The sequence below is a fragment of the Neofelis nebulosa genome, chromosome 9, assembly GCF_028018385.1.
Source record: "Neofelis nebulosa isolate mNeoNeb1 chromosome 9, mNeoNeb1.pri, whole genome shotgun sequence".
NCBI classification, from domain to species: domain Eukaryota; kingdom Metazoa; phylum Chordata; class Mammalia; order Carnivora; family Felidae; genus Neofelis; species Neofelis nebulosa.
Window position 1 is genome coordinate 6,340,839 of NC_080790.1, and position 19,166 is coordinate 6,360,004.

Sequence of the window (19,166 nt, forward strand, 5' to 3'; positions counted from 1 at the left end):
ACTTTTCAATTAAGAGTGAATTTGAATTTCCAGTATTATGAATCATGGGAATTAAAGTTGCCAGCAGTTAAACGGCCCACAGAAAGCATTATAAAGCCTCAGGCATCAATGAGCTCCTAGTAAGTTTAAATGCAATTTCTTTCTATGCTACCAATCTAGCAATACTTGTTAATGCCAACGGCAATGTAAGTTAAAGGCATTTTGATTACAAATGACAGTGGTTTATAGAAAGTCCGTATTAATTCCCTGGCAGAAATTACATAAGCCATTCAAATCACTTGCATTCAAAATGAGGTCTTAAATTACATGGGGGAAAAAATTTCTATTTTAAATCAAAATATAAACACGTTCTAAAAGCATAATTTATGAAGAAGGCATGACTTGTCACACTTTATCTAAAAGTAGCTGCCTGATAATGTCATTATTTAATCCTAGAAGGTTAAAAAGAAGACAAAATTCCTTCAAAAACTTAGAGAACACTCTTAACTGCCTCACAATTTTATTACCTTAAGACAAATTCAACCCCTACTGGGCTCAAATACATTCGATCAGTGAATGCCCATTTATTAAATAACGCTCTATGCACAGAGCACTTTTGAGATTCCGGGATGGAGATGGAACACAGACAGAAAATAGCTCCTCAGCACCGCCGCCAATGGGTGTGAAACAAAAGATGGAAGTGAAGTCCACATGTGTGGAAAGCCCACTGAAAACCCAGAACGCCTCAGGAGCTAACTACGCTCTCTTGTTCGGTCTTGACCCCGCGAATTCCTACTCCCCCTTTGTCTCGACCCAACTCCCCGCCTCTTCAAGCAAGTCTTTCCCAAGAGCAGACCCTCGTAGCACATTTACTTTCCTGCACACCACATATCCCAACCGGAATTTGATAGTCATTAGTGGAATTATTTTGTTGATGTCTATTCCCCCTCTAGACCGTAAGTTCCTTTAAAGCTTGGAAGAGGTTCAGTTTTGTTCACTATTGTATCTCCAGAGCCTAGAGCAGAATACTGTCACATCACTTTTGCTTAATAAATATTTGTAGAACGAATACAAAGAAAAAATGCATTGTTCCCAAAGAGCTCTATTCTTCTGTAATAATTTTCACTGTAATTACACTTTCTGATATTGAAAAGAGATTTACGCTTGGAAAAGAGTAGGTTGATCCACTTAAGAGTTCATTTTCATACGTGGTGTGAAATGTGGGTCCAACTTCATTCTTTGGCACGTAGAGATCTAGTCGTCCCAGCACCATTTGTGGAAGAAACCATTCTTTCTCCCATGAAATGGGCTTGGCACCCTCATCAAAGCTCAAGCAGCCCACAGATGTATCAGTTTATTTCTGAATGTTCAATTCTATTTCATTGGTCTATCTCCCCATTCTTAGGCCAGTGCCTCATTGTTTTCATCACCGTAGGTCTGCAGTAAGTTTTGAAATTGAGAAGTGTGAGTCCTCCAACTTTCTTCTTTTTCAAGAAGAATCTTTTCAAGATTATTTTGGCTATTTGGGATGCTTTGCAATTTCATGTGAATCTGAGAATCAGGTTTCCATTTCTGCAAAACAAGGCTATTTTGGTAGGGATTGTATTAAATCTGTAGATCACTTTGGGTAGTTCTGACATCTTAATAGTCAGTCTTCCCATTGATGAACATGAGATATATTTCCATTTAGATTTTTTTAGATCTTCTTTAATTTAGCAATTCATAGTTTTCATTGTACAAGCCTTTAACCTTGTTGGTTACATTTATTCCTGGGGGTGGGGGGCAGGGGCGCCTGGGTGGCTCAGTTGGTTAAGTGTCCAACTCTGGCTCAGGTCATGATCTGGCGGTTCGTGAGCTCAAGCCCCGCGACGGGCTCTGTGCTGACAGCTCAGAGCCTGGAGCCTGCTTCAGATTCCGTGTCTCCCTCTCTCTCTGCCCCTCCCCTGCTCATGCTCTGTCTCTCTCTGTCTCTCAAAAATAAATAAACATTAAAAACATTTTTCTTAATTATTTCTGGGTATTTTATTCTTTTAGATGCAATAGTAAATTTAATTGCTTTCTTCTGCTTCTGCTTCTGCTTCTGCTTCTTTTTCAGTAGGCTCTACACCCAGTGTGGTGTCCAACACAGGGCTTGAACTCACAGACCCTGAGACCAAGACCTGAGCTGAGATCAAGAGTTGGATGCTTAACCAAGTGAGCCCCCAGGCACCCCTAGAATTGCTTTGTTAATTTCCTTTCAGATAGTTCACTGCAGAGGTACAGAAACACAAACGATATTGTGTTGATCTGTAGCCTGCAACTTTGTTGAACTTATTAGCTCTAGCAGCTTTCTTGTGGATTCCTTGAGATCTTCTATATATAGGATCACATCATTTGCGATTGGAGATAGTGTTATTTCTTCCTTTCCAATTTGGATCCTTTTCCTCCTGCTTTTTGTCCAATTGCACTCACTAGATCTTCCAGTATAATAGTGAACAGTGGTAGTGAAAGTGGGTGTCTGAGTCAGCTACAGGCTGCTATACCAAAATATCATAGACTGGGTGATGTAAAAAACATTTATTTCTTACAGTTCTTGGAGTATGGAAGTCTGAGATCATGGTGCCAGCACAGTCAGGTTCTGATGAGAACCCTCTCCCTGGTTTGCAGCTAACTGTCTCTTCTTGTAAGGACACTAATCCCAGGACTCTACCCTCATGACCTCATCTGAACCTATTTACCTCCCAGAGCCCCCACCTCCAATATGATCACATTGAGGAATAGGGTTTCAACATATGAACTTGGGAGAGACACATGCAGCCCACAGCAGCAGGGGTCCTTATCACGTTCTGTCTTAGTGGGGAAACTTGCAGTGTTTCGCCACGGAGAATGAGGTTAGCAGTGGGTTTTTTTACAAACGCCTTTTCATGTTGAGTAAGCTCCTTTGTATTCCCAGTTTTCTATGTGTTTCTATTGTGAAAGGATGCTGGATTTTGTCAAATGCCTTTTCTGCACCTACTGAATATTCTCTTGCAATTCTTTTTATTCTTGTATGATTGGTGGTAATACCGTCACTTTCTGATTTTAGTTATTTGTGTGTTCTTTTTTCCTTTGTCAGTGTAGTAGAAGGTTTGTCAATTTTGTCGATCTTTTTCAAAGAAACAACTTTTGGTTTGGTCAATTCTATAGTTATTCTAATCTTTTGTTTATCTCGGCTCTAATCTTTATTTTTTCATTCCTTCTGCTAGCTTTGAAACCTTAAAAATGTGTTCTTTTTTTCCTAGTTAATCAAGGTATAAAGTTAAGCTATGAAGGTCTTTCTTCCTCCTTAACATCGGCATTTACGGCTATACATTTCCCTCTGAGGTACTGCCTTTGCTGCATCGCTTAAACTTCAATCACTCCTACGATTCTTACAAAAGTACCATGATAACAATTCCAGGAGTCACCTTTCATATCATATTGGAAAGGCCACTAGCCTAGGGCGTCTATAGCTAAAGTAACAAAAGTAACAAAGTAACAGGAACTACAACTGCCCACAAGCACAAGGCTGTGTCGAGCCCAGCACACGCAGTGGAGCAAAGGGAAAAGGGGCGCCTGCATGCAGTGGTCAGAGCCCATTCTCAAAACAACAGCGCGGTGTCCAATGTTCTCATTAGCACCTACTTTTCAAAGCTTACAAAAGTAATGCTGCATTTTCAAGGCTTCCTATTCAGTAACCGCACTAGAAAACAACAAAGGACTTGTGTATGTGGCACGGTGAATACATAATCATGCCAAGCCTTCAGGTTTGTTAGTTTCTGGTTTCAAGCATTTAATGTGTTTGACTTATGTGTTTAAGGACGATCCAGTTAGGATTATATAATGCTAACCATGAAAGTACTTGTCTAAATTTCCAAATAAATCACTGGGAGAGCTAAACAATGTTACTCTTTTGCTTAGCAGAACAGCTTCCTCTACATTTTAAAAAGATTATCTCCCACCGAAGGCGTATATATTTTCAAGACAGTGTGTATTTCCTATCTGGTCAGAATATTAAGGCCCAAGATTACTTTTTTACACTGGAAGAAACATGTAGTAATGTAATTTAAAAAAAGTTTTAGGGGCGCCTGAGTGGCTCAGTCGGCTGAGCATCCAACTTGGGCTCAGGTTGTGATCTCATGGTTCATGAGTTCGAGTCCCGCGTCGGGCTCTGTGCTGACAGCTCAGGGCCTGGATGGAGCCCGCTTCGGATTCTGTGTCTCCCTCTGTCTGCCCCTCCGCCGCTTGCACTCTGTCTCTCGCATTGTCTCAAAAATAAATAAACATTTAAAAAAATTTTTTAAGTGCTCAATATGCGAACTCAGTAGACTATCATTAAGACCGCAATTTGCATAACTGCAGCTGGACTTCAGCTAGGACTCACATGGACAGCACAAGACATGACCTTGGTGGCAGAGATGCCACCACACCCAGGACCTCATGTGACACAGCTCTCCCTTATCCAAGTTACTTCTTTACAAGTCGGTGCTGCTGGCCACGTCTTGTTCATATGTTGCGGCCATCCTTGCTTCTTTCTTTGAGCTTGAATAGCAAATGTAGTCAGAAACTGAAAAATGAACTAGGACTAGAAATAAAGGAAAATTTTATGACCATAAAAATATCCTTGGGATAAGGGCACACTTATGAGCACTGAGAGGTGTGGAATCACTGAATTGTACAGCTGCGGCTAATGTAACACTATACATTAATTATAGTGGAATTTAAAAAATCTCCTTGTCCCTTTTTTTTTTAAAGCATTGAATTATTTTGACACAGAAGCATTTACACTCGAAAAGAAACGCAGCTTAATACTCTCCAGTGAGGATTCCATTCGATCCAGTGATGAACAGCAGTGCGTTCAACAGCCAAGGAAATAGGGTAACCAACGTCTGGGGTAAAAGTCTCCCTTTGAGGCTATTGTATAAACTTACTACCTATTTACATGTTAGATGCTTTCCATTACAGGCTGTCATTTCTGGGAATACAGACCTACACTGCACCCCGGCTGGGCTCTGAAAGGACAGAACAGGGTACTTACTGTGGCAGCTTTCCTTAAATCCAGACTTCACCAGCTCAGGTTAAGTCAGAATAAGGCTATAATGTTTGACAAGTAAAAGTAACGAGATGAACTATTTAAAAGGTGTAACAAAATTAACTTAAGCGACCCCTGGGTGGCTCAGTCGGTTGAGCGTCTGACTTCGGCTCAGGTCATGACCTCCTGGTTCGTGAATTCGAGCCCCGTGTCGGGCTCTGTGCTGACGGCTCAGAGCCTAGAGCCTGCTTTGGATTCTGTGTCTCCCTCTGTGTCTGCCCCTCCTCCGCTCATGCTCTGTTGCTCTCTGTCTCTCTCTCTTACACTAAGATAAATACTAAAAAAAAATTTTTTTTTTAATTTACTTGAAAGGCTGGGTCACTGGGTAACTGTGTGATTTGGGCCAAGTCCTGTAACCTCTCTCAATTCCAGTTTCCTTATTTCAGAGGGCTGAAGTAGCTCTCTTCCATCTTGTGGACGGCCCTGTGGATGCTTCCCACACCCACCACGTGGGAGATGTTCTCTCTCTCAAAGTAATGAAGGAAAGCCCTGGCCTATGCTGTCCCTTCCACATCTGAGCTCCCTGGGTTTTGGTGCAAAAATGACGCCGGAAGCATAACTTAACTTGGCTTTAAGGTTGCAAGTTTGGTAACTACAGGGATGAGAAAGGATCGACAAACAGGAAGGGTAAAATACAAAAGCTCAAAGAGGTATCTGCACTGGCTCATGTACATTACAGATAAGGCACCGCCCTTCATTTCTGTGTGTTGTGTAAGATGCTGTGAAGAACACACATGTAAATTACGTGTGTTCTTACATGTAATCTGACAGCAAAAATATATTCGAAGGTTATAAGGAATTGAGAAGAAAATTTTTTTTTTTTTTTTAAAGGATAAAGCCTTTATTTATTTTTTTTTCAACGTTTTTTATTTATTTTTGGGACAGAGAGAGACAGAGCATGAATGGGGGAGGGGCAGAGAGAGAGGGAGACGCAGAATCGGAAACAGGCTCCAGGCTCCGAGCCATCAGCCCAGAGCCTGACGCGGGGCTCGAACTCACGGACCGCGAGATCGTGACCTGGCTGAAGTCGGACGCTTAACCGACTGCGCCACCCAGGCGCCCCGAGAAGAAAATTTTTTAAAGTACTAGTATTTGTATACGAACATCTACAGCCTGCCATTCTCTGAGCCAGGTGTTTTATCTACTTTACCTAATTTCCATCTCCCAAACATTCCATGAGGTACCATTTCAACTTTTAACATGAGGAAACCGAGGCTCAGAGATGTGAAGCAACTGGCCTGACGTCACCTCCGATGTAAGTGGCAGAGCTGGTGCCCATCCGGCCTGATTCAAAAGCCTGTGCCCCGCTCCCTGCACTGGCTCAAACTGGGGGCCACAGACAGGGTTCAGAGTTCTTAAGTAATGATTTACATATTTTTAACTCCTTAAAACATAATAAGATAGAACACTGTTACATATTAAATTTTAATGCATTGAAGAAGACCGACATATAAGCCTCAGGTCATCCTGATTTTTTGTTTTAATTTTTTGCAGACTTTGAAATAAGGTTTTTCCTCCATTTTCAGGTGCAGATATAAATTCCTTTTTTTTTTTTTAATTTATTTTTTATTTTTTAATTAATCCAGTCCAGCACTTTCCTCTTCATGAAGTTAGGCAAGCGAGTGCACTACTCCACCTGATGTGCCCAAGTCAGAGCGTAATAAACAGTTCAGAAATCAGTGCTAGTTTATGACATGACTCAGGTGACAGGACCTTGTCAGAGAAGCAGCACCCAGCACTTCAACCAATTAGAAGAAATGTGAGCAGATGTCACATAAGCCTGGTGACCGACCAATGAAGCCAAATTAATTGAAAACATCCTGCCACTGCAAAGCACGTTTAAAAATTGGTAACATTTGGGGCGCCTGGGTGGCTCAGTCGGTTAAGCAGCCGACTTCGGCTCAGGTCATGATCTTGCGGTCCGTGAGTTCGAGCCCCGCGTCGGGCTCTGTGCTCACAGCTCAGAGCCTGGAGCCTGTTTCAGATTCTGTGTCTCCCTCTCTCTCTGACCCTCCCCCGTTCATGCTCTGTCTCTCTGTCTCAAAAATAAATAAAACGTTAAAAAAAATTGTTTTTTAAATAAAATAAAAATTGGTAACATTTGAATCTACTTAGGATTCAGAATTTTCTTGATATTATATTACCAAAACTAAGTACAGAAACAAAGAGAGGTTTATGTCAAGGTAAGCATGCAGGGATCATCCACATGTTTCAATTAAAAAAAAAAATTTTTTAATGTTTATTTATTTTGACAGAGAGAGAGAGAGAGAGAGAGAGAGCGCGCGCATGAGCAGGGGAGGGGCAGGGAGAGAGGGAGACACAGAATCTGAAGCAGGCTCCAGGCTCTGACCTGTCAGCACAGAGCCTGACGTGGGGCCCGAACTCACAGACCGCGAGATCATGACCTGAGCCAAAGTCGGACGCTCAACCAACTGAGCCACCCAGGCGCCCCTACATGTTTCAATTTTAGTATGTTCTTCAGAACAGCTCATTTTTCTAACTGAATTTATTAGGAAATATTCTAATTTGAGTCAATTAACTTATATTCATTCTGCTTTATTTACTGGGGTTGTGCATAAGATTTAATTTGCAAAAAGGTTTCCACTGGGGGGGGAGGGGGGAAGCCTGAGAAACCATGTACTACAGCCCAATGCCCACCCAGTTGCTGCCACGCAAGTGATCAGATAATACCAATTCAGATAATAAAACAATAGTTTCAAGCTAGGGTAATAACAGAAGACTTCGGTAAAGAGGTTAAGAGAGGCAAAATAATTGCAACTGACTCAATATGAAAATACTACCTATCATAAAAATGTAAAGCCCATTGTTCCATACCAAGAGTTTGTACTAAGATGTATTAAAAAAATATTCTGATAAAAGTAAATGAGATCCGATTTTCATAGCTGCTTGAGGAACACTACTAATATTGGGAGGTGCTACCAAACAGTAAGAGATGTTCCTATTATTGTTTCCTTTTGGAATTCTTAAAGATTCTTCCATTAACCATCTAGAGGAAGCAAATGTTTTGAAATAAAACTCTGAAAAGGAGGTATACGGAATGAAGGTTCTGAAATCAAAGTTTGTCTATGAATACGCCTCAGATTAAAACAAAACCTTCAGGGGCGCCTGGGTGGCTCAGTCGGTGAAGCGGCCGACTTCGGCTCAGGTCACGATCTCGCCGTCCGTGAGTTCGAGCCCCACGTCGGGCTCTGTGCTGACAGCTCAGAGCCTGGAGCCTGTTTCAGATTCTGTGTCTCCCTCTCTCTGACCCTCCCCTGCTCATACTCTGTCTCTTCCTGTCTCAAAAATAAATAAAACGTTAAAAAAAAATTTAAAAAAAACAAAACAAAACCTTTATTAGATAAGCTATCTTCAAGATTTAATGTTTAATAAGAATAGAACCCAAGTTCTACAATGTTTAGAATTTAACACTTTTAATCTAATACAAATCTTTAGTATTTGTATTAGATTTTTTAAATTTAATTTAATTTTATTTATTTATATCTTTCAAATACTCCCCTTTTTTCATACCCACCCTTTTCCCAAAAGCGCATGTAAAAGAATTTGAGGAGGAAAAGGTAGTACTAAACTTAATAAAGACCATGCCATAAAATCAGATAACCACTCATTTGCCTATGCTCAAGAGTCTCGGTACTTACGTACTTACGAACGTCCTGTGAAGCCACTTTTAAAAAACAGGCATGGAAATTAAGCTTTAAAGTGTCAGATATTCATATTTAAACTTAAGTGCTTTCCTTGTTTTCCTGCTCTGGAACGGGAAGAGCAAAATGAAGTAGGGCTTGTTTCTTGGCTGAACATGCTCATAATGTCTCTAGTGAAATACTCCCACCTTGTGGACTTCCCGGACATTGCTACCAGGAGCTGCTGGCGGCAGAGCTCTACAGCGGCCACTCCCGTTACCTGTTTCGGCTTCCGAGCACTTTCGTTGTTTATTCTCCTATTTCAAAGAGTCTTAAAAATATTTTGACTTGAAATTCTGAAATCATAAATGTCTGTTGAAAAAAATAACTTCATATAGATGACAGACAGACAGACAGTCTGGTGGCAAACGTGAGTCCTTCAGTGATCAGACTTGGGTTTTTTTAAACGTAAACGTGCATAATACTCGTACCGTATTATAAAACGAACTGTAAACCTGCACAGGTAATATTTTTGTTTTACATATCAAAACATATACTTTAGAGAAGTTGAGTTTTTTATTTCAGATTTCAAACAACCTTAGTTAATATACTTTTTTCATGTTGGAGTTAGAAACGCACAACTTTGGAACATTTAAAATTCTTTCTTTGTTCTTTTTATTTTTCTTTTATTTCCATAAAATTACTTAACATGGCATCCTGAGTTTAAATGAGAAAATATTTTTAAAATCAATTTTATCCTATTTAAAGCAAATGAAAAGCTACCTAAAAAAATTACAGCCACCTAATGCATATAAAAATGATATAAAGGCTTAAAAAACAGAGGCACCAGCTGTTTAAGTGTCAAATAGCACAACTGGTTTTTTTAAGCATTCCCTACAGAACCTATTGCAGTTACTAGACACAATTAGAACTGAATAAAGCATTTATTTGGGGTTTTACATAAGTTGGTAAGAGTCCGCATTTTTTTAATACAGCAGAAATTCAATCCTCTGGAAAATTTCCTATCTGCCCGTTGATACATAATAATATTCCCATTGATGTATAATCAATAATTCTAAATACTCATCTGAAAATGAACAAAACATATCTGGAAATAAAACTAAAATTAGTATAGTCCTGTATTTGTAATTATCTCAGATCTGCTGCCTTGCTATGTAGTTACAGATCATCTCCTGGCTTCCAGAAATAGGTCTGGGGAAGCTCCAGTGGTGGTAGCTGGGTGATCCCAAGTAACTCCCACTCTTCGCCTCCCAGAGTTAGCATGAAATTGAAAAATCCATGCCAACTGCTTAATCCAACGTGTGGCATATACTGAAGACTCAAGTAATACTAAGCAGTACTTTTATTAGCGTATGCCCAATACATAAAAGACTCTATAAATATTTGTCAATGAACGAACCTGATCAAAATGTTTAGCATAGCAAAAATGGGAGTCCAGCTAACTCGTAAGGCCTTTCTAACAATACTGACAACAGCCTGTTGGTAGGAGCTGAAGTGGGAGGGGCCTGTCTAAAGGTGGGCCAATATGAAGTAATTCCAAACCATGGCATTCATAAAAGGATTATAAATGCAAGAAACCTTAGAAATGTGGTAAACTCACAGTCACAAGGAAATGACTATGAAATACATTGTTTTGATTCTGTTGTACCACCCAACAAAAGGTGGAAACTACTAGGTGCTGACTGAAATATGTAATTACCATTCAATTGCTATGTACTGAGAACTTACTATGTGCCTAACCCAGGGAACTAGTATAATAACAAAGGAAACATATTACCCACATTTAGAAGCAAAGATCAGGTGTCTTTATGAATAGTATTCTCTTCAAGATAAAATGTGGCTTCTCATTTACCACCTTCCCCTAATCCATACTTTGCTCGATCCAAATGTCATCATCATATTTCTTTATTCTCTCAGAAATAATCACTACTGCCTACTCCATACCAAGAACGTCTAAAGCGAGGAATTCAGCAAGGTTTAAGGAAGTTACAGTCGTGGAGTTAACAGTCTAGTTCAGGAAACAAATATTAAGGAGAAATGCAAATATTTATAGAAAGGTAACCATGTTAAGTGCTATGAAGGAACACACCAGTATATATGGAACACATCTAGTAAAATCTTGGGGAATGGGGTATGCCGGTCACAAAAGGATTCTTGAGGCTGTGGCATTTAAGAGGTGACCAGAAGAATAAGGTGGGGGAGGAAGGATGGGCCACAGAGAAGTGCAGGTGGAAAGGTAAAAAGCAAGAGAGATAAAGCATGAGAATGGGCTGGAGAGCCAGGCTAGGCCTGTTCAGAACTCCAGATAAACTTGATGCTTGTGCATTGAATTTTGACCAATTATTTTTCTTTATCCGTAGAGCCCAAGTTGACACGCAATGACCATCATTTCCATCTTATAGTCCTCATAAATCAAATTAATATTACTGTACAAGCAACTCATTAGTTGCCCTCTACACCACTGACCTATCAGCCAATGCTACAGAAACCACCTTTCATTCACTCTCAACCAGGGGCTTAAATGTGGGGGTTGGGAGACAAACCATGCAGCTGGCAAGTCCAAGGGAAAGAAGGTAATTTAAAAAATGATCCAAAAAGTAGGCTTCTAAATCCAACATTTTACTAGAAAATAAAGAATAAAATCATCGTAAGAAACAAGAAATTATTACAACAGGAAAGACATACAGGGAAATTAGTCATAAATTAATGCAGATGTTTAGAAATAACCAGTTTTCTTCACTACACTGCAACAGACTGTCTACACATGTTCATTTCTTAGCTTTCTCATTTTCATGGCGCGCTGTTAAGTGCCATTCTCTATCATTCATTTCATCTTTACTGTGGGATCCCCACCTACTCTGCACAACTTTTTATTTACCCTAATGTTCCCACCAAGATCCACTCCCATCCCCTTCGCAACACAGGATTCTCAAAATACGCTCCCTTAGGTCAATAGGATTCCCTAACTTATGCCAAGTTACACTGATACAGCCAAATAATAGGCACCTTAGAGCATACAGGGTACGGATACAATTTTTTCAAACCCCTGCAATGGATCTCCATTTTACTTAGGGTAAAAGCCAAAACCTTTACAATGATCTTCCATGTTCCACACCTTCCTGACCTCACCTCCCACCCCGTCGCTTTACTGAATCCTCTCTTAGCCACACCAAATCCCTTGTCCTTGCTGTTACGGAAACATTCCAGGTACTCTCTGGTCTTACAACCTTTGTCCACACTGTTCCTTCTGCCCAGAAATGCTTTCCCTAGGTATCTAGTTGGCTAATTCTCCTGCTTCCTTCAAGTCTTTGCTCAGCTTTTCCCTTCTCAACAAGAACTACCCTGAATAAAGTATTTACGTGATACATATTCAGGGAAAGTGTGTTTTGAGAAAAAAGATGGAAACAAAAATTATACACAAGACAGTAATTTAATAAATGTTGAATGGTGACAACATCAACACATGCAGAGAAGTCACATCATATCAAAAAGATAGAATTTCATTAAGATTCTACACTATATATAAAAAGCACCAAAAGTGCCATGCATGAAACAGTGTTTGGCATAAATATTCCTAGTATCTCAAAATCAAAATTAGGAGAAATATCACCAGTACGAAGGATGTACTTTGTACTACAAAGGAGATGAGACAACTTCTTCACAAATCTAAACTATTATCCAGTTTTTCATGCTATTGAAATTCACGACTTAAATCCACATGCGACGGAAATAGACGTGTGGATAATCTGGGTCACATGATGGAGGAGGGACAACAAATAATATAAAAGAAAGAGGAAGGAGGTCAGTGAGAGCTAAGGGAGGCAGGAGATAACCAGAAATGAGCAAGTTAAACTTAGGAAAATTTTGGCTGAGTATCAGGTATGAACATCCTAAGATATGAGATTTTATTATGAAAAATGCCAAGTACAGAAATACCACTACCTGAATAATTCAAAGATGCTGAATTGAGCATAAAGGTATAAGTTAGATGCGTACAGTGCCTATTCAGCAAATAGCTATTCCAATGAATGGAACATGGCTACCATTCTAAGGCTCTCTCAAAACTTGTTTTAAATAATTAAGAGTATGGCATTATCCTTATCACAAAACTATTCTGACCATATCATCCTGAGTAAAAGATTGCGTGAGTAGTGTCAAAACAAAAATTTAAAACATTATCTTCATGAAAACTACTTAAATTGATCTTTTAAAAACTTCTATCATTGCTTAAAATGCTTACTGAAAAACACCAGAAATAAAGTTTTATACTAACATATTTCAATGGTTGTCTAAAACGTTGTAATAAAAAGTAGACAGAAAATCTTTATCTATAGTTTTTATTTTACTCCCTTTCTTCTTCCTAAATGTATGTTAACAAAAAAAAAAACCCTCAAATGATCTAGACAAAAGCTTTTAGCTCAACACATAATTGCAAGAAAATTACAATAATTGTACCAATTAAAATAATCTTGAATGAACAGTATGTCATCTTAATGTTCCAATGGTTTATAGAGGGATCTACTTAATTAGCTGAAATTGCTTTCTAGTGTTAGTATCAAATGTCATTTGTTAAAAGTTGAACAATTTAGAAAATAATTTAACAAAGCAATTTTACCAAACACCAAGAACCAACATTTTCTTTTTCAGCTGAATAAAGCAAGCAGATGTGTCATCAAATTGCTATAAAAATAAATGAGGCTTTTTATGGATTAAAAAATAAATTTTACTACTAGCGTTAAAAATACTATTTTCTGATTGTTTTTATCAAATCAGATTTCTTTAATAAAATAAATGAATATCAATTATATACTGCTGCTTTTGTCTGCTGTAAATAAAACTTTTTATTATTCAAATGACAAGCAATGGAATCAAAGAACTCAACTATGGGTAACTAGAAATAGTCAGCTAAATTATTCTAACATATTCCAATATATGATCTTTCAATATGTTAATCAAATTGTCTTCCTATAGTTTTTCATTCCAAATCATCTTAAAGTCAATTATTAAGTCAACTCCTTAATGAAGTCTCGAAGATTCTTACTACATTGTCTTTTTCTCTTTTCCTTAGACTAGCTACAAAATATTCTTTGTGTTTGTAGGCATATAAAACACACTTTTTTCTAAAAAAAAAAAAAAAAAAAAAAAAAAAAATCTAAAATTCCCCCTGAATCCAACCCATTAATGGATGGCAGGCCCACCTAGTGCTGAAGTCTAAAATAATGGATTAATTTAATAGCAAAACAAACTTCTAATTATCTCATTACATCTCCAATATAGAATTGGAGATATATATTTACTTGAACAAAATATCCCCCCTACAAAAACTCACTCCAAGTTATTTTTATTATATGATGAAAAATACTCCATCAAAAACATTTCTTTGTGGGAATGCAAGCTGGTGTGGCCACTCTGGAAAACAGTATGGAGGTTCTTCAAAAAACTAAAAATAGAGCTACCCTACGACCCAGCAATTGCACTACTAGGCATTTATCCAAGGGATACAGGTGTGCTGTTTCGAAGGGACACATGCACCCCCATGTTTATAGCAGCACTATCAACAATAGCCAAAGGATGGAAAGAGCCCAAATGTCCACTGATGGATGAATGGATAAAGAAGATATGGTATATATATGCAATGGAGTATTACTCGGCAATCAAAAAGAATAAAACCTTGCCATTTGCAACTACGTGGATGGACCTGGAGGGTATTATGCTAAGCAAAATGAGTCAGAGAAAAACAAAAATCCTATGACTTCACTCATATGAGGACTTTAAGAGACAAAACAGATGAACGTAAGGGAAGGGAAACAAAAATAATATAAAAACAGGGAGGGGGACAAAACAGAAGAGACTCCTAAATATGGAGAACAAACTGAGGGTTACGGGAGGGGTTGTGGGAGGGGAGATGGGATAAACGGGTAAGGGGCACTTATCCCTCTTTTCTTATACAAACAGTATCATGTTGTACACTCTTACACACTTTGCTATTTTCACTTACTATATCCTAGAAATTCCTCCATGTAAATCACAGAGTTTTTCTTCATTCTTTCCTACAGTTACAAAATACCCTATCATGTCAACCAATGTTCTTATGTAAATGTTTATTTGTTTATTTTTGAGAGAAAGAGGGGGTAAAAAAAACACAAGTGGGGGAAGGGCAGAGAGAGAGAGGGAGACACAGAATCCAAAGCAGTCTCGAGGCTCTGGCTGTCAGCACAGAGCCCGACATGGGGCTCGAACTCACAAAGCGTGAGATCATGACCTGAGCTGAAGTCGGACGCTTAACCGGCTGAGCCACTGAGGGGCCCCCCCAATGTTCTTATATAAATGCACACTTAAGTTGCACAACTTCTTGTTTGTGGGGGTGTACATTCAGAGTAAATGACTGCTGGATTGAAAGTAAATATACGGGTACTTGTTCACAACTGTACCTCCAGCATCCAGAAGCAGGACCCACAAATAATAAACACTTAGTATATTTTTGTTGGATTGAACCGAAAGATAAATTTCTGAGGGCTTTAAAGACCTTTTATTCATTTGCACAACCCTCGTGCTTCCGTCTCCCGGGGACCCAGGCTTTAACCACTCCCCACCTCCGTCACAGGACACGCAGAGGACCCAGTGGCTGGGGGCTTCAAGCCCGCAGCCCTTCAAATGGGAAAACTTGATCAGTGTTTCTGTAATCCTGAGATACAGTGTACTTCTAAGCAATATACTCAACTAAAGGAAGACAAAGAGACTGACTTGAGTCCTCTTCTGTACCCAAGCCAAAAACTGACATGAACTATATTTACTCTTTTACTGGGGGTGGGGCGCTGAAAAATGTAACAACTGTTTTTACGAAGGTAGAGGAAACTTGTAGAAAAAAAATAACGTATTACAGCAACGCCTGCTTAATAGATCCGTTGTCACTGCGGTAAATGAGACGATCCGTATCGCCCATCTTATGTGTTAAATAGAATATTCGTAACTTGTGAAATTCTAGAGAGAAATGGAGAACACAGAAACGTAACAACTGGAGACACTTCATCTTCGTCATAAGATGTCAGCGCCTTACATACTCCAGGCAACTCTACAGCTGAAGAAAACGCAGACGACCCTACCGTGCTGTGCGGGGCAGTACCCTTCGCACGTGGCTCTGGAGCCAGGGACCCGGCTCTACCACCCAGTGGCTGTGAGACATTCGCCACGTGACTGGCCTTCTCTGGGCTTCAATTTTCTCATGTGTAAAACACGAACGATAACACTACTCCACAGACTGTGAGAATAAAAGGTGTCAAAACGCAAAGTGCTTAGAACAGTGGCGGGCACAGAAGCCATCTGTGGACTCTGAGACACCTGGACTGAAATCCCTCTGCTACTCATGAGCTAAGCGACTTTGGGACGTTAAACTTTCCGAACCACAATCTTCCCTGTTGAGGACGTGGAGCCGCCCAGCCACCTGAGCTTCACAGAGCTTCGCGAGCACTAAGGCTCCTGGCGGAGAACCCGGCACTTGAGGAAGGCAGGCTGGAGCCACAGACACCAAAAGGAGAAAATGCTCACGATGAGCAGTCTCTCCTCCTTCCACGAGGGCCCTGTGACACAAGCAGCTCTCCTGCGGCCACAAGTTCAAACTTCCCGAAACCAAATACATGCTGCGGGAACAATACCGATTCAGACAGGCTCTAAGAACCCTGTTTCTAGTCCCCGAACGAAGGCTTATTCTTTCCTCAGACATATTTTCATTGACACACAAATAATCACCATTGCTCGAGGATAAGACGAAGTCCCAAAGGACTACCTGTCCATGCTAACTGGCGCTTTGGGTGAAAAATACACCATGTGACAAATAAACCCCGTTACATCGGGATGAGTTGTTAGTAAGAAGTTAGAGTTTCCAAAGTTAAATTGTAATTGTTTAACAATAACTGTGCTCATCTAGCAAACACTCATTACACATTACGCGACACCTGTTACGATGCAAAACTTACGAAATAAAACAACGTTTTACTGCACAACCAAGGGAAAAACCAACCTTGTGTCTTACGGGAAGAAGATACTCTCTCAGATACCAGAGAGCAGATACGATTCCATGCCACTTCTCCACAGCCGGCAGTGATTATGTGTCACTGCCACCTACTGGAACACCTACTTGATATAGCACACGGTTTACACAACTACTTGAATTTAGTGTAAATTAAACAGCAAAAGCAGGAAGACCTCAAATCTGTACACTAACACTACAGCCATCCTCCGTAAGCCTAAAGCTAGTTATTTACCTCAGAAAACACGACATAAAATATCTACATGAACAATGGGGATGAACAACAAAGGAAAACTGCATGCTGACGATACTTCAAGAAAAATTTTCTGTAATCTTAAAAGTTTTAATATATGAACTATACACTAAATGCTTCGTTAGTGTTTCAATTATATTTAAAATAATCGTTTCAGTTATACCAAGATTTGTGAAATTGTATAGTTTCTTTCTACCACCTTTTTTCTAACAGATAGCTTACTTGAGCAGCTCTTGGAAACTCTGAAGGTATGTTCTGGTGAACAAAAAGGATTACAATTTCATTTGCAAATCTGACAAGAAATTGTCAACTCTTATAACTTTATATGCCTGACATTTCACTGAGCCTAAACTTCACGTCTTTCAAGAAAAAATTAATCAATTTCTTATCAGAAGTAAAAACTTCAGAGGTACTTCAAATGACTGACTATAAAGGAACAATAAATTCCTCTATTGTTTAACGCAAAGAATGTTTTCCAACCCGTATTCACAGTTTCAAAAACTCTCCAGACCCAAAACTGAAAATACCTGCACTGATTTGAAAATGGAACCTCCTTAATATTCAATGAAGACTCTTAGAATAAAAAATAAAATGGAAACAAATAATAACATTTCACAGTTTGCATTTCATATGTATAAATACATAAAACTAATAGGACTATTAATTAAACTTTTTTTACTGTGTAAGTTACACTGCAAAGGGAAGAATATACTCAACTACCTAAGTTATAAATTTTACATGAGATATATACCTGTGCTAATACAACTCCAAAATTATAATGGAATTAATGAGAATGGTCAGTTGAATCCAGAAGTATACATTTCATGTATATTATTTTGTATTCATTTTGCTTTATTTGCATTAACATTTTTCTGAAAAGTCAAGTTAATCTAAGATAAAGTGAAACATAAAGAGGTCGGACAACGTACCTCTCATAGATGGTTTTCAGTGTCATTTGATCTGGAATCCCTTCAGTCTCTTCCAAATATAATATGAGCCATGAAGTTCGGTATGGCCACTGCTCAGTAAGATTGATCCAGCTAGCAAGCCTGTCCCAGTTGAAACTAATCTGATTGGCTCTCAGTAATCGCCCTTTAAAAAGGATGAAAACAGTTTTTTAAATTCATAGATGTGTAATATTATACTAAGCAAAACATTTAGCATATTCACAAATAATTTGAATCTTTAAACATTGCAATTTAATTTACACCACAAATTTCAACCTAGTATTTATATGGCTTCTGTAATCCAAAGAGCTGTACTGGAAAACTCCTAGGGATTAAACACAATTCTGTTTAATCCTAAAGTAATTTCTGCTGTGTCATTTGCCACCAGTGCTATATACTGCTTTGACCACATACCTGTAGGCAAAACCTTTCAGAACTATGTGTCAGTCTCAACAATCAGACAACAGAACATCAATGAACCCATGATGGACCTCATCCTCTAAAGAACCGTCTAAGTTGGTAGGTATATGATATAGTGTATTAAAAGGTGATCGGTTCTATGGGGTAAATTAATAAAGCAAGGAGTGTCAAAGAAAGAAGTGTAATTTTATCTAAGACGAAAAAGGAAGCTCTCGTTGAAAAGCTGACATTTAGGCAAAGAGTTAAGACAAGACGAGAAAGCCCGTGATGCATCTCTCCAAAGAAAGATCATTACAGGCAGAAGCAGAAGCCCTTAGGCAGGAGCATGCCTGACATTTTCAGGGAACGGCAAAGAGGTCTGTCAGGGATGGAACAGGAGAGTCGAAGATAAGGTCAGAGGTCGGAAAAGAGGTGGAGAGAGAGAGATCAAGAGGGCCTTGTAAGAAACTGTAAGGACTTAAGATTTTTATTTTCAACAAAATGGAAACATAATAGAGTTCTTAGCAGAGAAACAAGATGATTGGTTTCTATTTCAAAAGGTCACTGTGGCCGCCACATGGAGAGCAGACCACAGAGGAAAAAGTAGCAGCAGGGAGATGAGTTAGGCCACTGCTACAATTAATACAGATGAGACATAATGATGCGTTGGATAAGGGTAGTATGTTACAAATGGTGAGAAGTGGTCAGATTCTGGATTTAGTATGAAAATAGAGCTAAAGAACATACTACAGATTGGAGGTGGCATCTAGAAAAAACATATCAAGGGTTTTTTTTGCCCAAGGAACTGGAA

The 19,166-nt window shown here is 39.1% G+C and overlaps 1 protein-coding gene across 17 annotated transcripts in view; it reads right to left on the minus strand.

The window, feature by feature from the left end:
- The window catches only part of KIDINS220 (kinase D interacting substrate 220), a 103,671-nt gene that overhangs the window by 32,479 nt on the left and 52,026 nt on the right, over positions 1-19,166 (minus strand). For 16 of the 17 annotated variants that reach the window (XR_009248166.1, XR_009248167.1, XM_058682482.1 and 13 more), the window contains exon 22: positions 17,939-18,101. Coding sequence is in view for 15 of the 17 variants with exons in the window: in XM_058682482.1 (XP_058538465.1) it covers positions 17,939-18,101 (163 nt within the window). In the remaining 2 variants the exon portion in view is untranslated. Of the gene's footprint in view, positions 1-12,141; positions 15,712-17,938; positions 18,102-19,166 lie in introns of those variants that run through there. The other variant, XM_058682483.1, reaches the window with a different exon arrangement.